Source organism: Synchiropus splendidus, chromosome 5, assembly GCF_027744825.2.
Source record: "Synchiropus splendidus isolate RoL2022-P1 chromosome 5, RoL_Sspl_1.0, whole genome shotgun sequence".
NCBI lineage: Eukaryota > Metazoa > Chordata > Actinopteri > Syngnathiformes > Callionymidae > Synchiropus > Synchiropus splendidus.
Window position 1 is genome coordinate 12,526,651 of NC_071338.1, and position 21,365 is coordinate 12,548,015.

General features: G+C 39.2%; 2 protein-coding genes across 2 annotated transcripts; both read right to left on the bottom strand.

Moving 5' to 3' along the window:
- Positions 1-718: 718 nt before the first annotated feature.
- On the bottom strand, positions 719-11,044 carry LOC128759514 (uncharacterized). The gene is made up of 15 exons (XM_053866522.1): positions 10,948-11,044; positions 8,373-8,536; positions 7,811-8,001; positions 7,033-7,137; positions 6,337-6,475; positions 5,354-5,504; positions 4,605-4,737; positions 4,048-4,200; positions 3,273-3,310; positions 3,166-3,195; positions 2,920-3,086; positions 2,364-2,833; positions 2,200-2,296; positions 1,221-1,494; positions 719-1,100 (listed from the first exon to the last, which is right to left on the bottom strand). Exons 2-15 carry the CDS (start codon positions 8,502-8,504, stop codon positions 1,018-1,020), a joined length of 2,163 nt encoding a protein of 720 aa, XP_053722497.1. The 5' UTR covers positions 8,505-8,536; positions 10,948-11,044; the 3' UTR covers positions 719-1,017.
- A 174-nt stretch (positions 11,045-11,218) lies between these two features.
- Positions 11,219-20,350, bottom strand: taldo1 (transaldolase 1). Its single transcript, XM_053866523.1, has 8 exons — positions 20,164-20,350; positions 18,326-18,449; positions 16,903-17,010; positions 16,403-16,534; positions 14,703-14,878; positions 13,576-13,773; positions 11,897-12,042; positions 11,219-11,441 (listed from the first exon to the last, which is right to left on the bottom strand). Exons 1-8 carry the CDS (start codon positions 20,261-20,263, stop codon positions 11,409-11,411), a joined length of 1,017 nt encoding a protein of 338 aa, XP_053722498.1. The 5' UTR covers positions 20,264-20,350; the 3' UTR covers positions 11,219-11,408.
- Between the last annotated feature and the right edge of the window lie 1,015 nt (positions 20,351-21,365).

Consider the following 21,365-nt stretch of genomic DNA (forward strand, 5'->3'; position numbering starts at 1 on the left):
CAATGTGCGGCCCGGCGGCCACGTGCGGCCGTTTGCCTGTATTCATACCGCCCTCATGGCGTCAGGGAAAAAGCACAACTACGATTTGAATTCTAAATAAAACTTGTAGTTTATATTCTTTGTCCTTCTGTTTTCAAAATTAGATACTTTTAAGCAGTAAGACTCAATTTTTTTTGTCCCTCAAAAGAAATAATGAAGAAAAAGCCTTGTGCCAGTGCTTTTTCAAATTTATATTTACATTTTACCCGGGTTCTGTGACTAATATTTAGCACAATTTATGATTTATATTGAGAACATATAAATGAAATAATACATGATCAAATAACGGCATAAAATGTCATTGTGTTATCACACACCTTCCCGTATTTTATAATATTTTGATTTTATGTAAGATTGTTTCATCTGTCTTTTGGCTTGACGGATGACCTTGTCAGTCACAGGAAAGCATGAGGCCCACAGGAAGTTGAATCGCCCACCCCGGCTCTAAACAATAAATGGTGTTGCACACGCCACTCGCTGGCTCTTTGTAACAACTAGCGATGGCCAAGTCTCATCGCGGAGGGTAATTCCCTCGTACATATATTCAATCTTTCCAGAGTATTTTTGCAATCTTCAGCATTTCCTGGACTGGTTCCTATCACAGTCAAGTTGAAGTGGTGATGGATATAGGACGACTTGTAGGAGCGAATGAGTAAATAAAGACAGTGCTGTGCTGTGATTACGTGTGCTTTTTATTAATTAGAAAGAGTGTTGTCCAGACACATGACACAGACATATTGGATACAATGTGCTACCAAACATAGAAAACAACTTAGAGGAATAGTGTCATTTTAACTTTGACCATTGGATGAGAGCACTCAGCCAAGTTTCAGTCTGAAGCTTTAATAATTGAGAATAATTTTGAGCAAACTCCAGAGATGAAAACGATTAGGATAGATAAAAGCAAAGACATCTCCGGGACTAATTCATAGTAGAAACATATTTGGATTAAACACACTTTGTTAGTTTCCACGTCGTTCAGGGGAAAAAGATCCATTGCAGTTGAATGCACACGATGGGCAAAATGATCCCAAGTATGGTAACTGAACTTCTTTCTTCAGCTGTGGAGAAAGAGAAGAGGGTAATTTTTTTATTGTTTTACTATTATTCAAGACATTAATCTGTATGTTTATTGCTTCACAAACCATCAATTATTAATAACAAACAAAAAAAGATCTTACCACTAGAGGTAGTTGTGGTTTTCTGAGCAGTTGATGGAGTGGCGCCTGCCACAGCAGGGGCCGATTGAGTGGTCTTCGTCCCAGCGACGGTGGCTACCTTGGGTGCAGGAGTGGTGACGAAAAGACTGACAGGTCCTGACTTAATGGTGTACGTCTTGGTAAACAGGCTACTGAGAATATTGCTGTTTGAGCGTTCCCTGGTGCACCGATCAGGACACTTCAGAGAGGGAAGAGTGGCAATGCAAAGACTGACGAGACACTCGACGTACATTCGCTAAAAAAAAAAAAGAAAAACAAAGATTGATATTAGCAATACTACAAGCAAGCTATTACAAGTATATTGAGGGGAATGTGCCAGAATCCTTTTGTGTGACTGTTGTAGGATCAAAGTAAGGAACCGTGACCAATGATTTTGGCTCGTAAAACTGAAAGAATCTCCACACATTTAATAGCTTATTGAATAAACAAAGAGGAAGACATGTTGTCCGTTCCCTTCCTAACTCTACCTTGTTTATTGTTACAAATTCCACTTTCCAGTTTTCTAATCCAGGAAACCACCTCAAGAAACATGGTGGAGAGTAACTATGTGAACTAAAGTTGATCAAACATTCAAATCAGTGCTTTGAGAATGCGTAGAATCGTAGATATACACCAGTTGCATCAGATTTAAACCTCACATAGTGACAGAGCTAACACAGTGGGATCTGAACACACCAGCTAATGAGGGTGACTTGACTGGTGCTGGAATTATTTTCATGCCACCAATCTCAAGTGAACTTGATTCAACAAAATATTGTTGCAACAACTTCAGTTTTATTCCTGTTCTATTGTTTCCAATGAAATTTGACACATTGTTTTTTGAAAGATGACCGGTCAGGTGGAGCATTTGACTCAAGAAGTGGTCCAACAGGAAGCAGTGCCTTTTAAGTGAACTGAAGACAAGTGTAAAAAAGTTCAAACACGTAAAAGGAGTGCAAACCTTGTTTGTCGATGGCAGGTCGCTTAAATCCATGCGATAGACTTTGCTGTAGCTTACTGTTGTCTCAATCTCTGCTGCTTCCGTCTCTGACACACAACTGACAAATCGCAAATCAATAAATGAACCTTCAAACAAAAATATAAATGATGTTTTTTCTTACTCACCCATTCTGCAGAATGGGGGTAGATTGGCTCATGTCCTCTGACAGAGACTGCATACAATCATCAACAACCATCTCAGCGCTTTCAAAGGAGGTGTTGCACAATATGGTGAGGTCTAAATAGTTAAGTTTGGATCCAATGGACAATTGACTGATGGTGGTGTTGTCTGTGTCATTGCCTTTGAATACAAGGCCCCGGTGCGCCCTGCCAAACCTTGGGACGGTGCGGAAAACTGGCGTACGGGTGAATGGCGCAAAAGGACCTTCACCTGGCAGGTGCACTTCCATCCAGAATGTCAATTTACCGAATGTTTCCTCTTCCGTTGGCAAGAGGGAGCTGCTCCATGGACCGCTGGCCTGAACCCCAGGGATCCTGCAAGCCAGAGGGAGGATGAAGGATGGCTTGCGGCTGACAATAGTCCATGGACGGACGCTTTGCAACGTGTTAGTGTAAATCAGTTCTGTTCCTGAAGCCTGAAATCAGGAGGAAAAGAACAACTCTTCAACCTCTAACTGAAATAAACCAGAGACAAGTATTTTTCCAGCCCGACAGCAATTACCACAGTTTTTGTCCCACAGCCGACTAAGGAGATCCGTGCAGTCAGATATGTGCCATCATTTTCGATGGGGCAGTCTGGGCTGTTCAGTTGCAGCTCCTCGAGGTTGATGTTACTTAAAGTTGCAATAGGAAGAACCAACTTCATCTCCATATTGTTACAAGTCAGTTCTGTAAACAAAGACAGAAAAACATTCACAGCAAATGTGCCACAGGGCACGAGAAGGGAAGAAGGGAAAGATTCATTCACCTGTCCCAGGCGGCAGCACTCGCAGTTCCCCTAAGATATAGGGTTTTCAAAAGGTTAAAAATAGCGAAATGTGTGCGCTTCATGTAAATTAGTAAATGTTGACTTACGCTGATGTAGCCACACACAAATGGGTGGTGACTGCAGACTAGGAAACAAGAAAAGCACATTTTCAACATCCACAAAGGTTGCTCATTTGTACACACATCTACTTGGCTCTTCTGCAACTTAAATATTCTTTATTTGGAATAGAGAATGGACCTACAACCATCAGCTCAGGCTGCTTCCACGCATTGAATTGACTCTCTACTGGTCTTACTTCATGTAGCTCATTCTACTATTAATAAATTTACCACAGATCATTTCTTTGAAAAACACAAGCCCTTCGATGCACTGGAATAGCAATGGACACCTTGGGGTTTGATGTTTGGAGGTCTGGTGTTGCAGGGTGAGCAGGAGATGCAGGGCGTTTAGGGTATATAATTGGTTTTTCATTACAGGATTACGGTCAGCACATGGACACAAGGTAAGAAACAGCTCCCTTCTTGGTGACAGTATCAAAGCCCAGGTTGAGAGTTGCGCCCCAACAATCAGAGCTGGCAAGCCCTCTGTCAAGAAATGTAACCCTGAATCACCCTCAATCACATGCAAATATTATTTTGCGTCATCTCAACCCAGGGTCACAAATTATTTACCGCTTGAAATAAACACGCCGTTGTACATGTGTGGCTCAAAAACTAGTTCAACTCCGCAACGGTGAGCTTCAATTTATTATGCTGTATCATCCTGTGGGGTTCACTGTGCACACATCCCCTCTGGTGATTTATGGGGTTGTCCCACAAGAACAAAGATGATATTTTGCCAAGAGCCTTTTTGGTAACTCACCTTTTAGTGTTTGCAGCGAAGCAAACAGACAATAGGCGAGGAAGAGTGTTGTCAGCACGGACCCAGGACATAGTCATGCTGGCTTCTGAAGCTTCCGAATTAAAGCCAGTCCTAGAAAGGGTGAGGGGTCCAACAACTGCAAACTCCTCGATCCTACGAAAAACAAGAGACCTTTCTGTGAACATTCGTGTTATGTTAATTAAAAGCATAAAAACAATGTCAACAAACAACTCATTGTGTTCGCTCAGATATTTTCCTTAATATTCCTAAAGATTGTGACAAGAGGTTGCAATGTGATTCCAGGTATCGCGTCCAATTCACTAAATCAGGTTTGTTGTTTCCATTCTTAATAAATGTCAAAATCATCTTATTTGTTTTGAAATATTGCTCGTCAAATGAACGACAGTGAACCATTATGAATAACAAAGTAGGGTATGTAAAGAAGTTACAGGCTACAATTGGTGAGCCATGTACAGTATTTAGCTTCATAGCTCCTAATGTGGGAACTTATAAGGCCTTTATTTGGTTAACATGAAATTCATAGGAATGAGACTTACTTCTCTTGTTGTGACGAGAAGTGGACTTTGAATTGGACATCCTCATACGGTAGCACATAAAAGGTGGAGTGCTTTTTGGGAGTCCTACCCGTTGCCTCAGGCACAGCTTGACAGCCAGAAGACGTTTTCTCCACTAAAAGAATTGGGATTTAAAAAAACCAAACAATTTAGCATTCATTCACAGTAAATAACTTCTTTTAAAAAATGCAATTTCACAAATTGAATTTGACTTCAACAAGTACATAATCTAGGGAAAAGTATGCAGTGTAAAAGAAACATTAAGTTTCAACTGCAGCTTTGCAACTTTAAACTGTGATGATGGCTTTGACATTCAGAGAAGATTAACATTTTGCAGTTATTACCCAGGTATCTTTTATTTCCCTGAAAATTAGATTAAAATGAGTTAGCCAGGGCTGTGGGATGTGAAACTCTAGGCCTACTGGATTATCATATGGCAGCCACACATCAAAATCTAATATTCTATATTAAAGGCAAACACATTTCACGATACATGCTAAAATGGCGTTTGTTAACCCCACTGTGATTGAGTTGGCCCTCATCTCAACCCAGATGAAGCTCAGACAGAAAAGAGCATCTCAAGTTTAAAATCCACTTAGTCACATACTCTGCAGGCCTACATTGTAGCAGGGAATACGGCAACTGTTGTTAGCCTTGTTACATTAGAACAACAGAAAATGAATAATTTTAATGATGATTTCAGTTTAAAATATGAAAAAGTCAGGACAAACCAGTAAGTGAAAGGTGCACAGGAACACTGCTGAGGGGATCCTGGGGGACCTGCACCCTTTGTTTTGGAATAGGAATCCGGTCCTCAGCCATCAGATAGATGAAATACTGTCCTGCCGGAGCTTGTCCATTGAATGTTAACACGCACTTTTCCTGGAAGCACAGTAAGCGTAAACAGTGGTGAGGATCAACATATCCGTAACACCTGCAGGAACCACACCACACAACTTTATTTATTAAGGCTTTAAATACCACACATGTTGGCAGCAAAGTGCTGCACACAGGTGCATAAAAACAAACATTAAAGCCAATGCGAAAACTATAATGCTAATGATTTGAATCCAATCCTCGAAAACACACATCAAAAATATTAAACAGAAGCGATTACTAACAAGATAAGCGAGATAAATTTATCTCACATGCCTCATGGCTGGCTTGACAATTCATAATACAGATAACCCTCCTGTGGTTCGTCGTGCTTAGCAAACATCAACAGTGCTGTTACTGCTGTTCCTTCTCGGAAGTATAAACACCAGTTTGCGTTTGACTCATGCCAAGTATTTTTACATTAATATGCATAATTAATAACAAACAACAGGCTTGATCAATGTAATAATATAATTTGTATAATTAATACAATTTGAGGTTACATGTAATAACACAATATGAGCATTATCTGAAAAGCATCTAATCTGGACATTAGAGGCATCCTGCTGTCTAGACTCAAGAACCTTCACTCTGACCATGACACTCAACTTCTACGAGATTTCTGACTTAGTCTTTAACTAAAGCATTTTAAAAGGTGTTGTGCAACTTGCTGAACAACAGAATTACCCTTCAGTAAAATAGAGAATAGTTCACTCGTGGCTGAAGAAATACTAAAAACAGTTGAAGAAAAAAGATGAAAACCTCTTTTGCACAATCAACCGCCATTTTCAAGAGATATTTCAGTGAGAATTGAACAAAAACATTCAAATACACCAACCTCATCCAGCTGTATGAACAGGTGCGGGGCACAGTTCAAACACTCTCCTTGGTCAGCCTGTGCAAACCGACACTTGACCTTGTCTCCATCCAAGTCTTTGACCGTCAGGGGAAAGTAACTAGGACAGTTCTCGTGCACCCTGGTTGAATGACATAAAACAACGCAGTCATAACAATATTACGGTATTAAAAAGAGTTGTTATGGCCCAACCATTGAGTCAGAGAACACGATGAGATGGGAAATGTGTCATTTGATTACAGAAGATCTGATTGTCTACATGTTTAAAACTGCACAATTTAATGGATAATCCCAGTTTTTCCCAGAACAACACTGTCATCTTATTTAACTTTTATATGTTTTTATTAAACGTAAAAAGGCAAAAGGAAGTAAACTGAGATTGGATATGACCAATTACCATTGTTCAGAACTGCTGCTACCATGTACAAAAACCAACCTCTTTCAATCATGATTATCACACTCATATTATACAATATTTGTCTTTTATATTCAAGTGTCGGCTTCCTTAATTGTTCCCGTTGACCTAAATAATACATCAATGATCTCACATATGTTCATTTGAAAGGATTGTCTACCAATGAATTTAGCTTCGATCCAGTCTGCTGGATGTGCTGAAGCCAGAGAATATTCCACCATCTTGAGGACAAGGAGAGAAAAACAATGGGTGAAAAAATATACCTGAGGGGAGGAAAGAGAGCAACAAAGGGAGGCTGATTTAGTCTTCTGTTGTTTGCTCTGATGTGTGGGTCGGCTTTAATCTTCACAAACACACCAGTACTTGACCTAAAAAGAAAACCAAATACATACTGAATATCACATGGGAATAGTAATAGGATAAAGGCTGTAAACAAAAACTGTGTGTTTTTCATGAAATAAAGCATACCATTTATGAGCAACATTTTTTAAAAATAGTCCTCAGATTATGATATCATTAGAGTATGACCACTATTTTTAGAAATCTTTTTTTAATTTAGAAACGCTGGCTTTTGAACATTGTAAAATAAATAAAGCATGGATGATACAGTATGTTTAATGATGGAACAAACTGACATAAATCACGGTCTCAAAACGTACTGTCAACCACCGAAACTGCCATAAAATGGCTTCCTTTTCTCGTGCATGTGTCTAGATTCGGATCCCCTCGGGTGACTGTTCTGAGGGCCTCATCCCATCACAATATAAATTGTGGGTATTACAATTACTTAATTCAACAAGGAGATCTGTAGGTTCAATTCAAGCTCAATTTCAAGTCAATTTCAGGACCGAGCCCTCTCTGTGGCCTCTTTTGACACTTTTAAGTTAAAGGATTTAGATTTGACTTTGATCTTTAAAATGTTTCTCCAACAATAACTGAAACACTTGCCAGAAATTGACTTGTGCTCTACTGAACAGGAATGCATACACAACCAGAATCACCACTGTCACCACTAAAACATTGCATCAAAGAGTTGGTTACCCTAAACTGATGGTGCCGCTGTACTGACTGGACACAGTCTTCTCCCACTGGCGGACACACCAGCCTGAGTCCGGTTTGCTGCCAGTAAAAGGTGTTGAAGTTTTGTGAACCTCACAGTCTTCACTTTCAGCACAGAGTCCAGTTAAAGGTGGACATGGTTGTGGAGCAATGGCTGTAAAATGGGCCCGAACCTGTTGGTAAACAAAGGAAATCAGGTTTGAGGTTAGTTCAGTGTTTTTTTTGGAAGCACATCCTTGCAATTGTAAAAATGTAAAACAGAGCCAATTTGAAGTGGGTTGGTAAATGGTTTAGAGTAGGTTTACAGACGTTACAGTCAGAACAATGTAGAATTTTCACAGCAGTTTTAAATGACAGGGTTCTGAAGGGAATAGGATATTGCACATTTGAAGAGGTTCATGAACCATGATGATCCAAAGAACCTCATTAGAACCTGCTCGTATGACAGTTTTATGACTTTATTTAAAAAAGAAACACATTTGACCAATTGAACAAGCTTCACAAATTTCATACCGATTGTGAAACAAGAGCAGAAGTTATTTACCTTTCTTCCAGCTTCACTCTCCAGAGGCACAACATGGACAGACAGTCCCAGTGAAGAGGCCACACAAGTCGGTGCCGAGCCCAATAGGACTAGGACCTGCACCAGGATCTTCAGCATGAGGTTGTTCAACATGTTAGCGTTTCATTTGCCTCCACTACTCAACTCTGAAATGAAACAATGAATTCATAATCTTCTGTCTTCAAAGGCAAGGAAAACCATTGAAGTAAAGCTGATACATGTATATTTGGTGCTTGTTGTGGAAAAATCATTCATTTACTGCATGACATGAGTCAGTCCTGCGTTTCGTGTTCAGACAGTTACAAGTGACGGACATTATAGCGCAGCAGTTGACAATGTACAATTTACACTTCTATTTTCTCTTTTTGAAAAGATAGGAAGAAGTTGCTGTGAAACTTGCTAAATTAAGAGAACTCTCAAAAATGCTTTCAAAAGCGGGACAGATTTGACGGGCTGTCACATTTGACATTTCATGTGGCCCATTTGGAAATGTGTGTGTGATTTAGTTCAAGGTTGGTGGTTGTTTGTCTTCAATTTCAAATGTGACACAGTGACGTCTGTGATATGTGCGACACTGAGCAGTTGGTACATATTTAAAATAAATACATACAGACACTGTATAATTGGACACAGTTTCTTGTCTCGAGAGCAAGCGACTAATTTCAGGAATGTATTTGTTCCATAACCATAGAATGCAGCACAGGCTGTCTGTCTGGTTCACACAGAAACAAAGGTTTACACGAAAAGCCAAATTAATGTCGAACTAATTCTTGGGCATAAAAGACAACTGGCATTTGGGAATGAACAGGCATACGTTACCTTTGGTACAGTAGTCAGATCAATCTACCAGTTCTTCACCAGTATAAATACCAAAGTTAATGACGTGCACAACGCAGACAAGAAGTTGTTCCACCACAAATGTTCTACATTAAATGCGCAATGATGTTTTAGACATCAAGGCACTATGCATCAGGTTGTCATCGGACAAGCCTTTGGTGCTACTGCGAAGGCATCAAGTCTGGCATAGAGAATATAGTGGGCAATCAGTGCCGTCTAAAAGTCTCATGTACTTGTTTGATGGAACAATTGCGGTTTGCATATCCGTCATTTTTTTTTCCATCAAGTCTCAACCTTTGTATCAAAGAACATGTATAAATGAGTGCTGAAAACTACAAGGCTTTCGAAGAGACATAATCTTGCAGCAGAATGTGTTGTCTCATGCTACCATTAGTGGATAACCTTAGTGGTGCTTACTACAAATGCTGATATTATATTCATGAGCAGCCTCTGCATTATACAATTTCCTGTGGTAGACAATCAAAAAAACTTTCTATCTTTCTAAGTGCAAGTGATAAGTCCATTCTCCTCAGCTGGTAGAGTGCGTGACCTGGGCCTGTTCCATCCCTGCTGGTGTTTGGGTCGTTGTGCCCATGAGCAAGACTGTGGTGACACAGCGTGCAGATTGTGTGGAAGAGGTAAGAGGACCATGAACCGATTCTTTATTAATGCAGTTGCCGTTGTTCTTCATGAACAACTGAATCCATCATCATGATAGAAAACGCTCCAGCACATCGTGGCTGCCGGAGTCTGGTGTCCCTCATATGCTTTGCCTGCACTTTATCAAGACCCGAATACCATAAAAAAATTATAATCCAAGTTGACGCTACAGTATTAATACAGTACTTTAGAACCTCAATGGACAGAGGGCTGGATATTAACAAGCTGCCCCGAAAGCTTCCGAGTTCCACAGAAACTGAAGCTACAACATTAGGATTTCAACCATTCAAGAGCCCCTGCAAAACCACAACAACCAAGATGAAGGAGATTGAATTAGTTTGCATTGATGTAACATAAAAAAAGGTAACATAAAAAAAAATAATTAAAAAAAAGCGGCATAATCCCCCCCCCCAGGTTTAAGCTTACTAGTACAGATTCAACTTAAATTTGATCACTCCAGTGTCAAATACTAAAATCTGATTTATTGCGATTGTTTAGAGAATCTCAAATTTGATTTTTTTTTTAATATAATCAAGTCCCACCCCTAAGACAAACATGACGACACACTATGCACTGCAGATGATATATATATATGTATATATATATACATATATATATATACACACACACACACACACACACAGTAGAATGGTTTTAAAATCAGAACAATAGTGAAAATAATGACTCACTTCATTAGCATAAAAAACATAGAATGAGTTATTAATGCCTAACCCCACAATGAAAAAGGAAGAGGAAATGGCGTTGCTAAACTGTAATAACTTACTCACTCCTTCATAAATTGATCATTAAGGGAGAGCCAATAAAACAAAACTTGCAATTTTGTCCTCAAACTCGAGTGTTAAGCTCTTAACGCAGGCTAAATAGAAAAGTCTTGAACACAAAAACAATGAATTTGAGGTTCAGGTTCAAGAAGGATCATGCCAAAGCAGTAAAACAACCAAGACTGCCACTGTTGGAGCAGTAACATAAACATACACAGTAACCCTCCAAATAATCGATGAAATAAAGGTCCATTAAATACAACAATATAGTATATTACCTGTGACACAGCTTCATTTCGAAATCTGAGATCAACACGACACTGAGGTTCCCGGCTAAGCCTGTGTTCATTAGTGAGAGAGGGTTGGACTGATCTTCAGAATGGAGAAAAACTGGCTCAACCTGAGACTGCCAAAGACGCAGAAGACTTGTCAAATACAATAACAGAAGAATGTGACCAGAGCATGTCTACTGTCGTACTGGTCACACAGACAAACAAAATAAAAATAAACTTGAGATGTTCCTTATCAGAAATGTTTATTATTGAAATCAGTTTAAAAATGGTGGTTCTTTAGCTGGTCACACAAAGATGGTAACAAAGACAGAGTTTCTAGTTAAAACATTTGAAAGCAAGATCATGATTGATAGAAGTGTTTAGGCAAAAACTGTTTCTGCTCAAGTGGAATGAAAGGAAGTCCAGATTTGGTCACAGGAGGAAAGAAGAAGCAGCGGAATCTTTTCTCACTGGCCATTCTTTGCACTTGTCATTTGCTCCTGAAAAATAAACAAAACAAAAAACAATATTTTAAGTCCCGCTGCAAGCAAACAACTTGTGGTCAGATTCTCATTTTAAGTCATTTAACAAGTGTTCAAGAGTTAACTCAAAATGTTCAATACAAACAGAAAGTACATAATACATGACATAAAACTGTATCAGCCAATCAGTAACTGAGCAAGCTCTGTACCACAAATATAAAAAATAAAATAAAAATGCATTTAACCCAGAAAAAAAACACTACCAGCAGGTGGAGAAAATGTTTCTTCAAAAGAGAGAGTGGAGGAAGGCATCAAACAACAAGAACATTCTTACAAAAAAAGATGGCTGACGTGTTTAAAAGAAAGATGAAACTGTGCATATTCTGCAGTGTTCTAAAATTGGACATAAAGTTGTTTGGGAAATATTTTAGATTTCACTTGACTGACAAACTTAAAAATGAAAATCTGATTACTTTAATCATAGTCTCCAACTTGATAGCATCAGCAGCAAACTTGCGGATTCCGTCTGAGAGTTTCTCTACAGCCATGCGGTCCTCATTGTGTTCCCAGCGGAAGGACTTCTCATCCAGGTGGATCTTTTCCAGGTTACAGGATTTCGCTGAAGTGGTGGGAAACAGAGTGAATACAATGTAGCATTTGAGCTTGTTCCACAGTTGCTATCAGTCACACAAGTCTTGGTGGGTTCAATTCTCACAGGTTACACAGTGATTAAAGATGAACCATTTGGGACACAAAGATGCAAAATTGTGACAAGCTGCATTGCTGCATTTAAACAGGCCAAGCTGCAAATCCTGATGTAGTTACTACTTTACACATGCAGACGGTGGACACCTGTGACTTCCATCTGAGCAACATTTGTGGGCCTGTTTCTACTGAAAGTTTTAGGGTAAATAGTGACGGTGCATAGTGAGTCAGTACCTTCTGTTGGTAACACATGCTGAAGTCAGTGCTTTGCTTTACCTAATCAATGGTGGAGGAATGGTCAAACACTACTTGTTGGGAATGTAAAAAAATGAGATGGAAGGCTGGTAGAAAGTACAGTGCGAGTACAGGTGGAGGAGCAGTGGTGTTCAGTGATGATGCCCACCTCACCACACTGTCCTCATACACGTCTGAGACAACCCTCACGTTTGTCTTTGATGCGCCTGGCTTTCCTTCTTACACAGAACCACACTTCCCCTCAAGGAACTACGTCACCATACCATCATGCTCAGGGCAAACGACAGTCTTTAGGACTTTTTTTAGCTAGGTTTGCTTCCTCTTCAGTGACTTCAGCTACTGGCAGTTGGGCTGTGTGCCCAGCTCTGTTTAGGGAAGCATTTATCACCAAGTCATGATATTAAGCAAAAACACTGAAGGTACTAGAAGAATTTAGAGACAGATAATGCCACTTCCCTGGTGACATGAAATGGATTTCTTTATCAGGTCATTCAGATTGGACATTGTTGAGATAAAAAAAAAAACTGGTCAGGTGTAAAACTGGATTTGGGTAAGCCACATGATCTGATCTCTCGTCTCAATTTTTCAGAAGCACAGTCATACTTGGGAGGACTTCAGAAAAAAATCTACATTTCTGTGTCACTCACACATCAACTGTGAATGACTCTCTTCGAGGCACATTCTTTTCTCAGTACAGACTGTAATCTATTATGTCTGTACAGGGATGGTTAAGTACAGGCTCACAAATCAATGCACAGCTTTGTTTTTGAAGGACAAGCCTTACACAGGGTAGCTGTTAATATTCTTACATCTTCTTCCCCCTCAATTATTTCTTGGTTTGAACACATGATCACGAGAGGAAAGTGAAACACAGGTCGAAAAAAACCTTAAAAACAGTGGCTCGAATCGAGCATCTCAAATTGCCACTGTTTTTACGTCGGCAATCTCCAATACCAAAAAAATAAGAATTAAGATTGTGTATGAAAAGACAAATGCTCTAACTAATAAAAAAGAAACAATTGGATATTAATTATTTTTCAATTATAATTATCATAATATTGTTAGTTCAAATTTATAAGCCTCAAAACTGTTTCAGTTTCACTACCGAATGAACAAGTGAGCGAGAACCAAACTGGACAATCCTTATACCATTGCTTCAAACCTAAATTGAGAAAATGCTCCATCCATTTACCTTTCTCCACATTGAGCATTGGAGTGACAGCACTGTGGTCCTGGCTGAGGTCAGCCAACAGTCCGGGGGAAATGGTGAGGAGGTCGCATCCTGCAAGGGCTTTTACCTCTCCAGTGTTCCTGAAGGAGGCGCCCATCACCACAGTGCTGTAACCAAACTTCTTGTAGTAGTTGTAAATCTTGGTCACACTGAGCACACCTGGATGTGGAAGAAGAATAAGTCAACCTCAAATATGAATTGCTCCAAATAATGTGACAAAATAATATGGGTGTCATTTGGCAACTACTTATGGTGAATGACGCTTGTTGGTAGCAGCTGATATGTATAAAAATGTATGCTGAACTCTGAGAAAGTATGATTAAAGCAGTTTGTTTAGGACAGGGACAACACAAACCTAGCTGAAAAAATAGAACAGCAGAGCAGGAGAAAAATAACCTTAGTGTCAGTTTAAGAAAACTGCTCACCATTTGTTGAGAACAGTGACAATACCCCTTAACAATCAATAAAATATGAAATAAAAACTTCAAGTTTCAACAAGTGAAAGCAGACAGCCATTTTTTGTTGAAGATATGAGTTAATTAAACATTAAAATAAGTGAATATTCCCTCTCTCCACTGCAACATGACCTCAACAAAAAAGGTTCTTTTTATTTCTAATTCCAATGCAAAGGTGAACAGATTCTTACACATCCGCGTTCAAACGATTTGTCTACTGCCCTGCTGCCACCTGCTGGTTAAAGTCACAAGTAGGCCAAGTTGAATTTTGACTTGCTGCTTACAACTTCCCTATAACCACATTTAGGTCTTGCAAAATTAATTTTGCTTTCATGTTGATTAGTCAAATCAAGCTTAAGATGAATTTGGGTCAGTGCTACTGAAAAATACATCTAAAATGACCAGCCTCAGGATAAAATCTTCACTCCTTTATCTCAGAAGATTAAAATGGTTCAAAATGAAGCAAACAACAACAAACAGATTTTATGCACTCCAGATTTCGATATTGATGAGAGGAAAAGCCACTTTTTCAGTAGTTACTTTGCTTCCAAAAACATAATACGTTCAGCATGTATACAGTATGTGGTCACTGCACGGATCATATGGATCAGTTTATATTAGATCAGTAATTACCAGGGTCTTCATGTGGTTCGAAACTTTTGCGATCTGTGTTTTCCTTGTGCCAGTCAAGGATGCGTCCAACAAAGGGTGAAATTAGCGTGACCTTGGCCTCAGCACAGGCTACAGCCTGAGCGAAAGAGAAGAGCAGGGTCATGTTGCAGTGAACGCCATGTTTCTCCTCAAGCTCCCTGGAACAAAACACATTTGTCAGTGTCACTTAGGTTGAGAATTAAACATGAGGACACATATCTAAATAACACTTTATTATCTTACTATGTTTAATAACATATCGTGCACAAAGGCTACACAACTACTGGCTGCATAACTTAGGCAGATGATCATCATGGCTATGGTTTATTTTGTCATGATACACGTTATTATATTATGGGTATTTATTTTTCTAGTGTTATTTGATAGCTTATTAATACACACTTCTTTTTTAATGCTGATGCTTTTTGGATGTGTGTATGTGCTGTAACACGTTGAATTTCCACACTGTGGAACTGATGAAGGCCATCAACAGTATCTTGATGAGAAACTCATCAGGAACCCAGTCTCTTATTACCATAATGGCTCCTAACTACTTTACCAGCAAAATGTTATATCTGGATACATTACAGACCGTTTCCAAGTGGATGCAGAATTTTTTATTAGGGTTACATCACCACCTCTGCTACACCTCTCATCACAGGTGATAAGTTCTTAATGCTAGCAACAGCAACTAGAAAAATATTGAGTCCATATGAAAATGTCAATCACTCAAGCAACTTCTTTCCTATCCTATATTACTACGTTCCCAAGGAGTTCCTATCAAGTGGGAAAAAACATGTCGACTTGATATCAGGGGGCACATACAGGCTTTTCACTAGGATTTTGAGACATCTCCCCCTTGAAATTGTAACCCCATGGAACTCAATTTTTTCTGCATTTTGAGGGGCACCTATGGCGGAATTAAGCCAACTCTCTGTCGTTATTACTCACGAGAATCTGCAAATTTCAATCTATTTCAGCAAAATTACCATTGAGAAAGATCCGGTAAATTATCACGATAGAGTCTGCCAATCTGGATAAAACTCATGATTAATACTTTTTCATTCCATCACGTGTTGAACATGCTACAGTCTGCCTTAAAAACCTTTATGAGATGAAACTTATCAGTTACTAACTGCTCAGTTTTATTCTCCACATTACTGAAGTTTATCTTCAACATCATCATACACGCAATTCTCTCTCCCTCTGGTCTCATCTGGTCGTTTTTCATTGGCATCATTGGATTGTTGACTTGACACATACATTGGCCTAACCAGGACAATACAGTGGAGTGGATGCCAAATATCCAACTACTTTCACCGTGTCGCGTTACCGATGTGGCTGGGCAGCGGGAGACCCTGCATGGGTTAATATGATCCAAGCATCGTGTGGTACGTATGGAAGACGATTGGCTCGCCCACTGCGAACAAGCACTAAAGATTGGGAATTTAGTCCTGTTGATAAAAAAACTGTTTTTCAGTTTAGTGCTTCCTCAGGATGCCCTGACGCCTCTCTAGCTAAAAGCCTCGGACAATAAACAATGAGCACGTCTCTTGACATGGGTACATCACTGAATCCACAGGAGGAACTAGGGAGAGCAGTTGCAGCATCTTCTGTATTATGACAGCTGTACCTCAGCATCAGGTCTCATACTGACTACAAAAGTAACATTAGACACTTACTTTCCTGCTTGGATTCCCTCCCATGTGGAAGACAGCTTGATGAGCACTCGCTCCTTGCTGATGCCAGCTTCTTCATAGAGAGCAATGAGCTTCAGGGCTTTAAAAACCATTTCATCTTTATCAAACGACAATCTGTAGAGAATAGACACAAGAAAACCCACTGAGAGCAATTTAAGAGCAAAAGACGTCACTGAAGCCATAATGCAATTGAAAGGATAAAATTTAGACTGAAACCAGACTGACAACACAAATCACTTCAGCCTGCCAAAGCTGATAACGGTATAGAGTGCAGTTTCTCAGTACAGATGCAAGACTTTATGATTTGTACAGACAGTCTGTGTCAATAAACCAGGACAAAGCTGCATTTCAGAAACGTTGCAACAGGTTCCTCTGTGTAATTCTGAGCAACATTTTGCAACTAACATTGCACACCTTTCCTTTTAGACATCGACAACCTCCATGAAACACTTTCTGTATTGTTTTTTTTTTGTGTTTTTTACCTGGCATCTACCTCCGTAGACACTCGGCCTGGGACCTTCTTAAGGATCTCCAGTCCAAAACTAACAAACAGCTTGTCCATAGTGTTTGAGACCTGCTCCTCATCGGACCTGAAAATTTGTGAAAAAAATAGAACAACATTGAAGCCAAAAAATTATCAGTGCATGATCAAAGTCAATATAATAAAGAGTATTCAATGTTACACTCATGTTACACACTCTTGACTTGAGGGGGGTGATGAATCATCCATGTCTATGGAAAATGGAGGGAATAATCAGTAATAACATGTAATTACATTGTTTTAATACTACAAAAAAACAACAACACTGCATGTGAATCTGAATTCCAATTGAAGGATGAAAGATGAAGGATACATTGTGAATCAAATGTGACCAAGAGGGTTTATGTACTGAACATAGGTTGTAGTGAACAAACTGTGTTACCAGAAATACAGGATTCAGAACAGACATTTAAACCTGTATGTTGTATGCAAATCACATGGTGTATGTCAACAGTGTTGAGAGGCGCAAGAGAGTGCAGGTTGTACGTGGTCATGGTCATATTCATAACGATTATGAAACAGAGTTGACAGATGGGCATGGAAAAGCAACATAAATTATTCCAATCTAGATGTAAGTGGCATGTGGTATACTGGAAATACAAAAATTATTGCTCTCTTTATATAGGGACCTCAGCCAGGCTAATTAAGTTAACTATTGACACCAGTTTTTGAAGAGTTTAGGAACAAATCCAATGATGAGGACTAAACAGGTGGAGAGCAAAGTTGACATGGCAATATATGGTAATGATCTGGATATGGCCAACAGGTCTACAAGGTGAAGGTATTTCATCTGAGAGAGACAGACAGACAGAGTGAAATTGCAAGAGGAAGTGGAACTTAAGTCTCACACATAACGTGCTGGACAGGGCAAAAACACCTTGTAGTGATGAGGTTTTATGAAAACAACATCCTAATTTTCAGAGCTCAGTAAGTGGCGCTCTCGGTTTAAAGATGAGAGATTTTATAAAATTTCTTAAGCAAAAGACTATACAGCAGCGACAATAATGGTAATAAAAACAACAGGTGTTTCAGTTTTCAGTTATGGCCGAGAATTTAAATGTTGGTGCATTACTTATGGTGATAACTGTTGGATAGATGCATTTCATACAGACTGCTGATATCACATCGCATAATGTTTTACAGATTACTATATAATACAACAGATTTTGTTGCCAGACACAGCATTACATTTCTGAAATACCTCCGTAAGGAATTTGAGCCCATAGCTATAGCATGTCAAGAAAAGCGAAACGTGTTGAGAAACGGAACTGTCGGCAGTTGGTGAACTCTTTTCCATTTCCAGAGACGCTGAGTTTATGCACATGGACGTTATTATACATATGACCATTGTGAAGTAGTCTTACCCTCCATTAGCAATGCCATATTTTATAGCTTGGTCCACAAGGTGCTGATAAGCCGGCATCTTGGCAGCAGCCAAAATGAGTGAAGGGTTTGTAGTGGCATCTTGAGGCTTGTACTCATCAATGGCTGCAAAGAGAGAAACACATTGCAAAATCACCAACTTGTTGTCTGAAAATCAATTGAAAGTTGGACTTTTCCCTTGAAGTCATGTCAAAGGCAACACAAATCACAGCAGTAACACTAGCCATGATCACGCTATAGGAACCTTTTAAGTTCTAGGAACCATTTGGATTAAATGGTGTCAGTAACCAGGAACCAAATCTTATGGTTTGAAGAAGCTTTTTTTTTTTATAGTGAAAACAAACAACGGGGCACCCCATGAGGTTAGTGGTAATTATCAGGACCATGGTCAATTTTGAATCCTATATTATAGTCTATTGAATTGGTCGCGTGTCACATGAAGTACCTGGTTACCTGATAAGATTACTTTTATTTAAACCTTAAACCTTTGCTTCTTATTTGCCAACATGACAGAATGATATACAACACCAGAAAACCACAGAAGCAAAATGAGTAACTATTTACTGGTTTACTGTTGTCATCAAGGCCTTCCCTGTATTGCAAGAAAATACTGTATCTATCAGATACACATTTCCTTCATTAGTAATTTGATAAGTGCTGCAGCCTTCAGGAAACAAAGCTCCCTCTGTGACTCGACTAGCTGCCACCTCCAGCTTTATTCACCAAGAAACAGAGGGAATAAATGAAAAGGAAAAAAACCACACCCTCCTCTTGCAACATAGGCCACAGTAAGAAAACCAGCCAAATGGTATATTCCACCAATTTACACAGATGAGCTTCACACATGAAAAATGAAGAGTAATCAGCCTTAAAGTGGCACTCAAGACTGAAAAAAAACGGACTTAGTTAGAACGGTAAACGATGACTGTAGTCAATTGTGAAAAACAAAATAGACACACCTTTAACTTAAATAATTAAAAACTGTCTTTTACTCCTGATCTCATAACACAAACGATTATTTACGTCACAGATGATATGAATAATAATAATCTTGTCATGACAAACATACATTCGTAATGACACAAACCCTCTGTATGGCACGCGTGTACGAGGAAACATGTTACTGATATCAGCTGTAGGCTTCCAGGTGTCACGTCTGCAGGCTGGCTGCAGGACACAGCGTTTCTGTTGTGTCATCGTGAGTGTGCAAGTGTGCACAGCTTTACATCCAGCCAACAGTTCCCCATTCAGATGTCTTAGGACACGTCTTTTGCAATGAAGTTAAAACAAAGCTGTAATGCAAGTGCTCTGTTCTTATGGTCACATTACCGTTATCGCCCATTATATATGACGATTCATGTAACGTATCATTATAGAACAGGGTGTTTCACGTGTGGCTTGGTCTTAACAAACCGACAACGCAGTACACAGATGGAGACAGGAGGTTTGGCAACATCGCCAAGTTGCTAACCGCACACCATTATGTTTCTAAATAACAAGGACCTGGGTAGGTTAGTAGTTTTCATCAACGCTGGAAATGGCGTTCGTTTTAAGTTTGTTAGGAGTTCTCATGACTTCACTTCAGTTAGGCACGGATTAACACGTTAATAGGATTACATGCAAAGTGACAGAAATGTATAACTAATTCTGTAAACTCGATGTCAACTGCTAGCTCCTGCAGCTAACAGCGCTGTTATCGGTGGGAGTGATCGACACTGACAAACCAGGAACACTAGACATCGACGGCGAGGTGGTTGACATCAACGAGATAAGCATGCTAGGCGGCTAACGACAGCGGAAGAAACTGCTTCAAAGTTACCGTTGAAGTCTCCCGTGTCCGCCACCACCACTGTGTGTTTCTTGAGCTGGCTCAGCGCAGACTCCATCTTTCGCCGCTTGTCGGGTGACCCTGTGGACATGGTGTACCGAGACAAGAAGCCTTTTATACACAGAAAACACGTGAGCGCAGAAGGAACGTCAGAGCGTGTCGGGAACGCAATGCCGGAGAGGAAGTGGACGACGGGAACGCGCCCAACTATTAACAGGAAGTTGAATGGAATCCTGTGTATTTATTTCTTCAGTTCTTCAGTCTAGTCATGCTCTGAAAAGGTTGGATCATTCTAGTCAATTTACGAATGTGCGGTGTGTAATTCTAAACATGAACTTTAGGTCGGATCTCTAAACATGCGATAACAAGTCAAGAATTTGTCAGAATTAGGTGAAGAGCGAAGCATTTGTAAAGCCAAGAATTCTTCGGATATGGTTCTAAAAACAGTTCTAAGACCCCAAATTGACACTTTTGCATGCACCGACCACATTGGCCTCTTTTGTGTTGAATTCTAATTTGAGTCCCGAATTGAAAATGACCATTCAGGCCTTTCAATTATTTAAAATTGGCTCATATAAAGGCACTTGTAACAGTCTTAAAAAATGATCAGATGATCAACAATGGTGCTGCAAATGCATTAACTGTAACCTAATGTGAAGCTCATACAAATGACTTAATTTCCAGTCTGTTGCATTAATTTGTCAGTGTACAATAACAAAAGCATGTTGAACTTTTTAAACAAATCTCGGCAGAACAATAGATTCTTATCTTTCTTCCTCATACCACAGTTCCTCTCAACCTATCCTTTTCAATACATTCCATTCTGTATGGTAATATGAGGCCCATTTGTATTTCAGCACTGACATCTGAGCTGTTCTGTGTTCAACTTTTGACCATTTGTTGATTGTATCGCTAGTGCATAATGTGTTCAGTGTTTAAAATAGTTGGTGAATGAATATCTAATATATATATATATATATATATATATATATATATATATATATATATATATATATATATATATATATATATATATATATATATATATATAGTAAAGAAACAATCCTAAATAAAAAAAAGTCCAGTGATGATGTTTTTATGAAAAAAAAAAAGATCAGATCAATAAATTGTAAAGGATCTGAAATGCCGGTTTCGATAATGCATCTTGGTGGAATTGTTGACAGATTCAACTG

Coding starts and splice junctions, on each gene's coding strand:
- LOC128759514 (XM_053866522.1), bottom strand. CDS start 8,504: ATGTTGAACAACCTCATGCTGAAGATCCTGGTGCAGGTCCTAGTCCTA. Junction 3,196..3,272: donor TTGTGTGTGGCTACATCAGC/GTAAGTCAACAT, acceptor CCTATATCTTAG/GGGAACTGCGAGTGCTGCCG. Junction 1,101..1,220: donor AACCACAACTACCTCTAGTG/GTAAGATCTTTT, acceptor CTTTCTCCACAG/CTGAAGAAAGAAGTTCAGTT.
- taldo1 (XM_053866523.1), bottom strand. CDS start 20,263: ATGTCCACAGGGTCACCCGACAAGCGGCGAAAGATGGAGTCTGCGCTG. Junction 16,535..16,902: donor TCTACGGAGGTAGATGCCAG/GTAAAAAACACA, acceptor TATTCTCTACAG/ATTGTCGTTTGATAAAGATG. Junction 13,774..14,702: donor CGAACCACATGAAGACCCTG/GTAATTACTGAT, acceptor TTCCACATCCAG/GTGTGCTCAGTGTGACCAAG.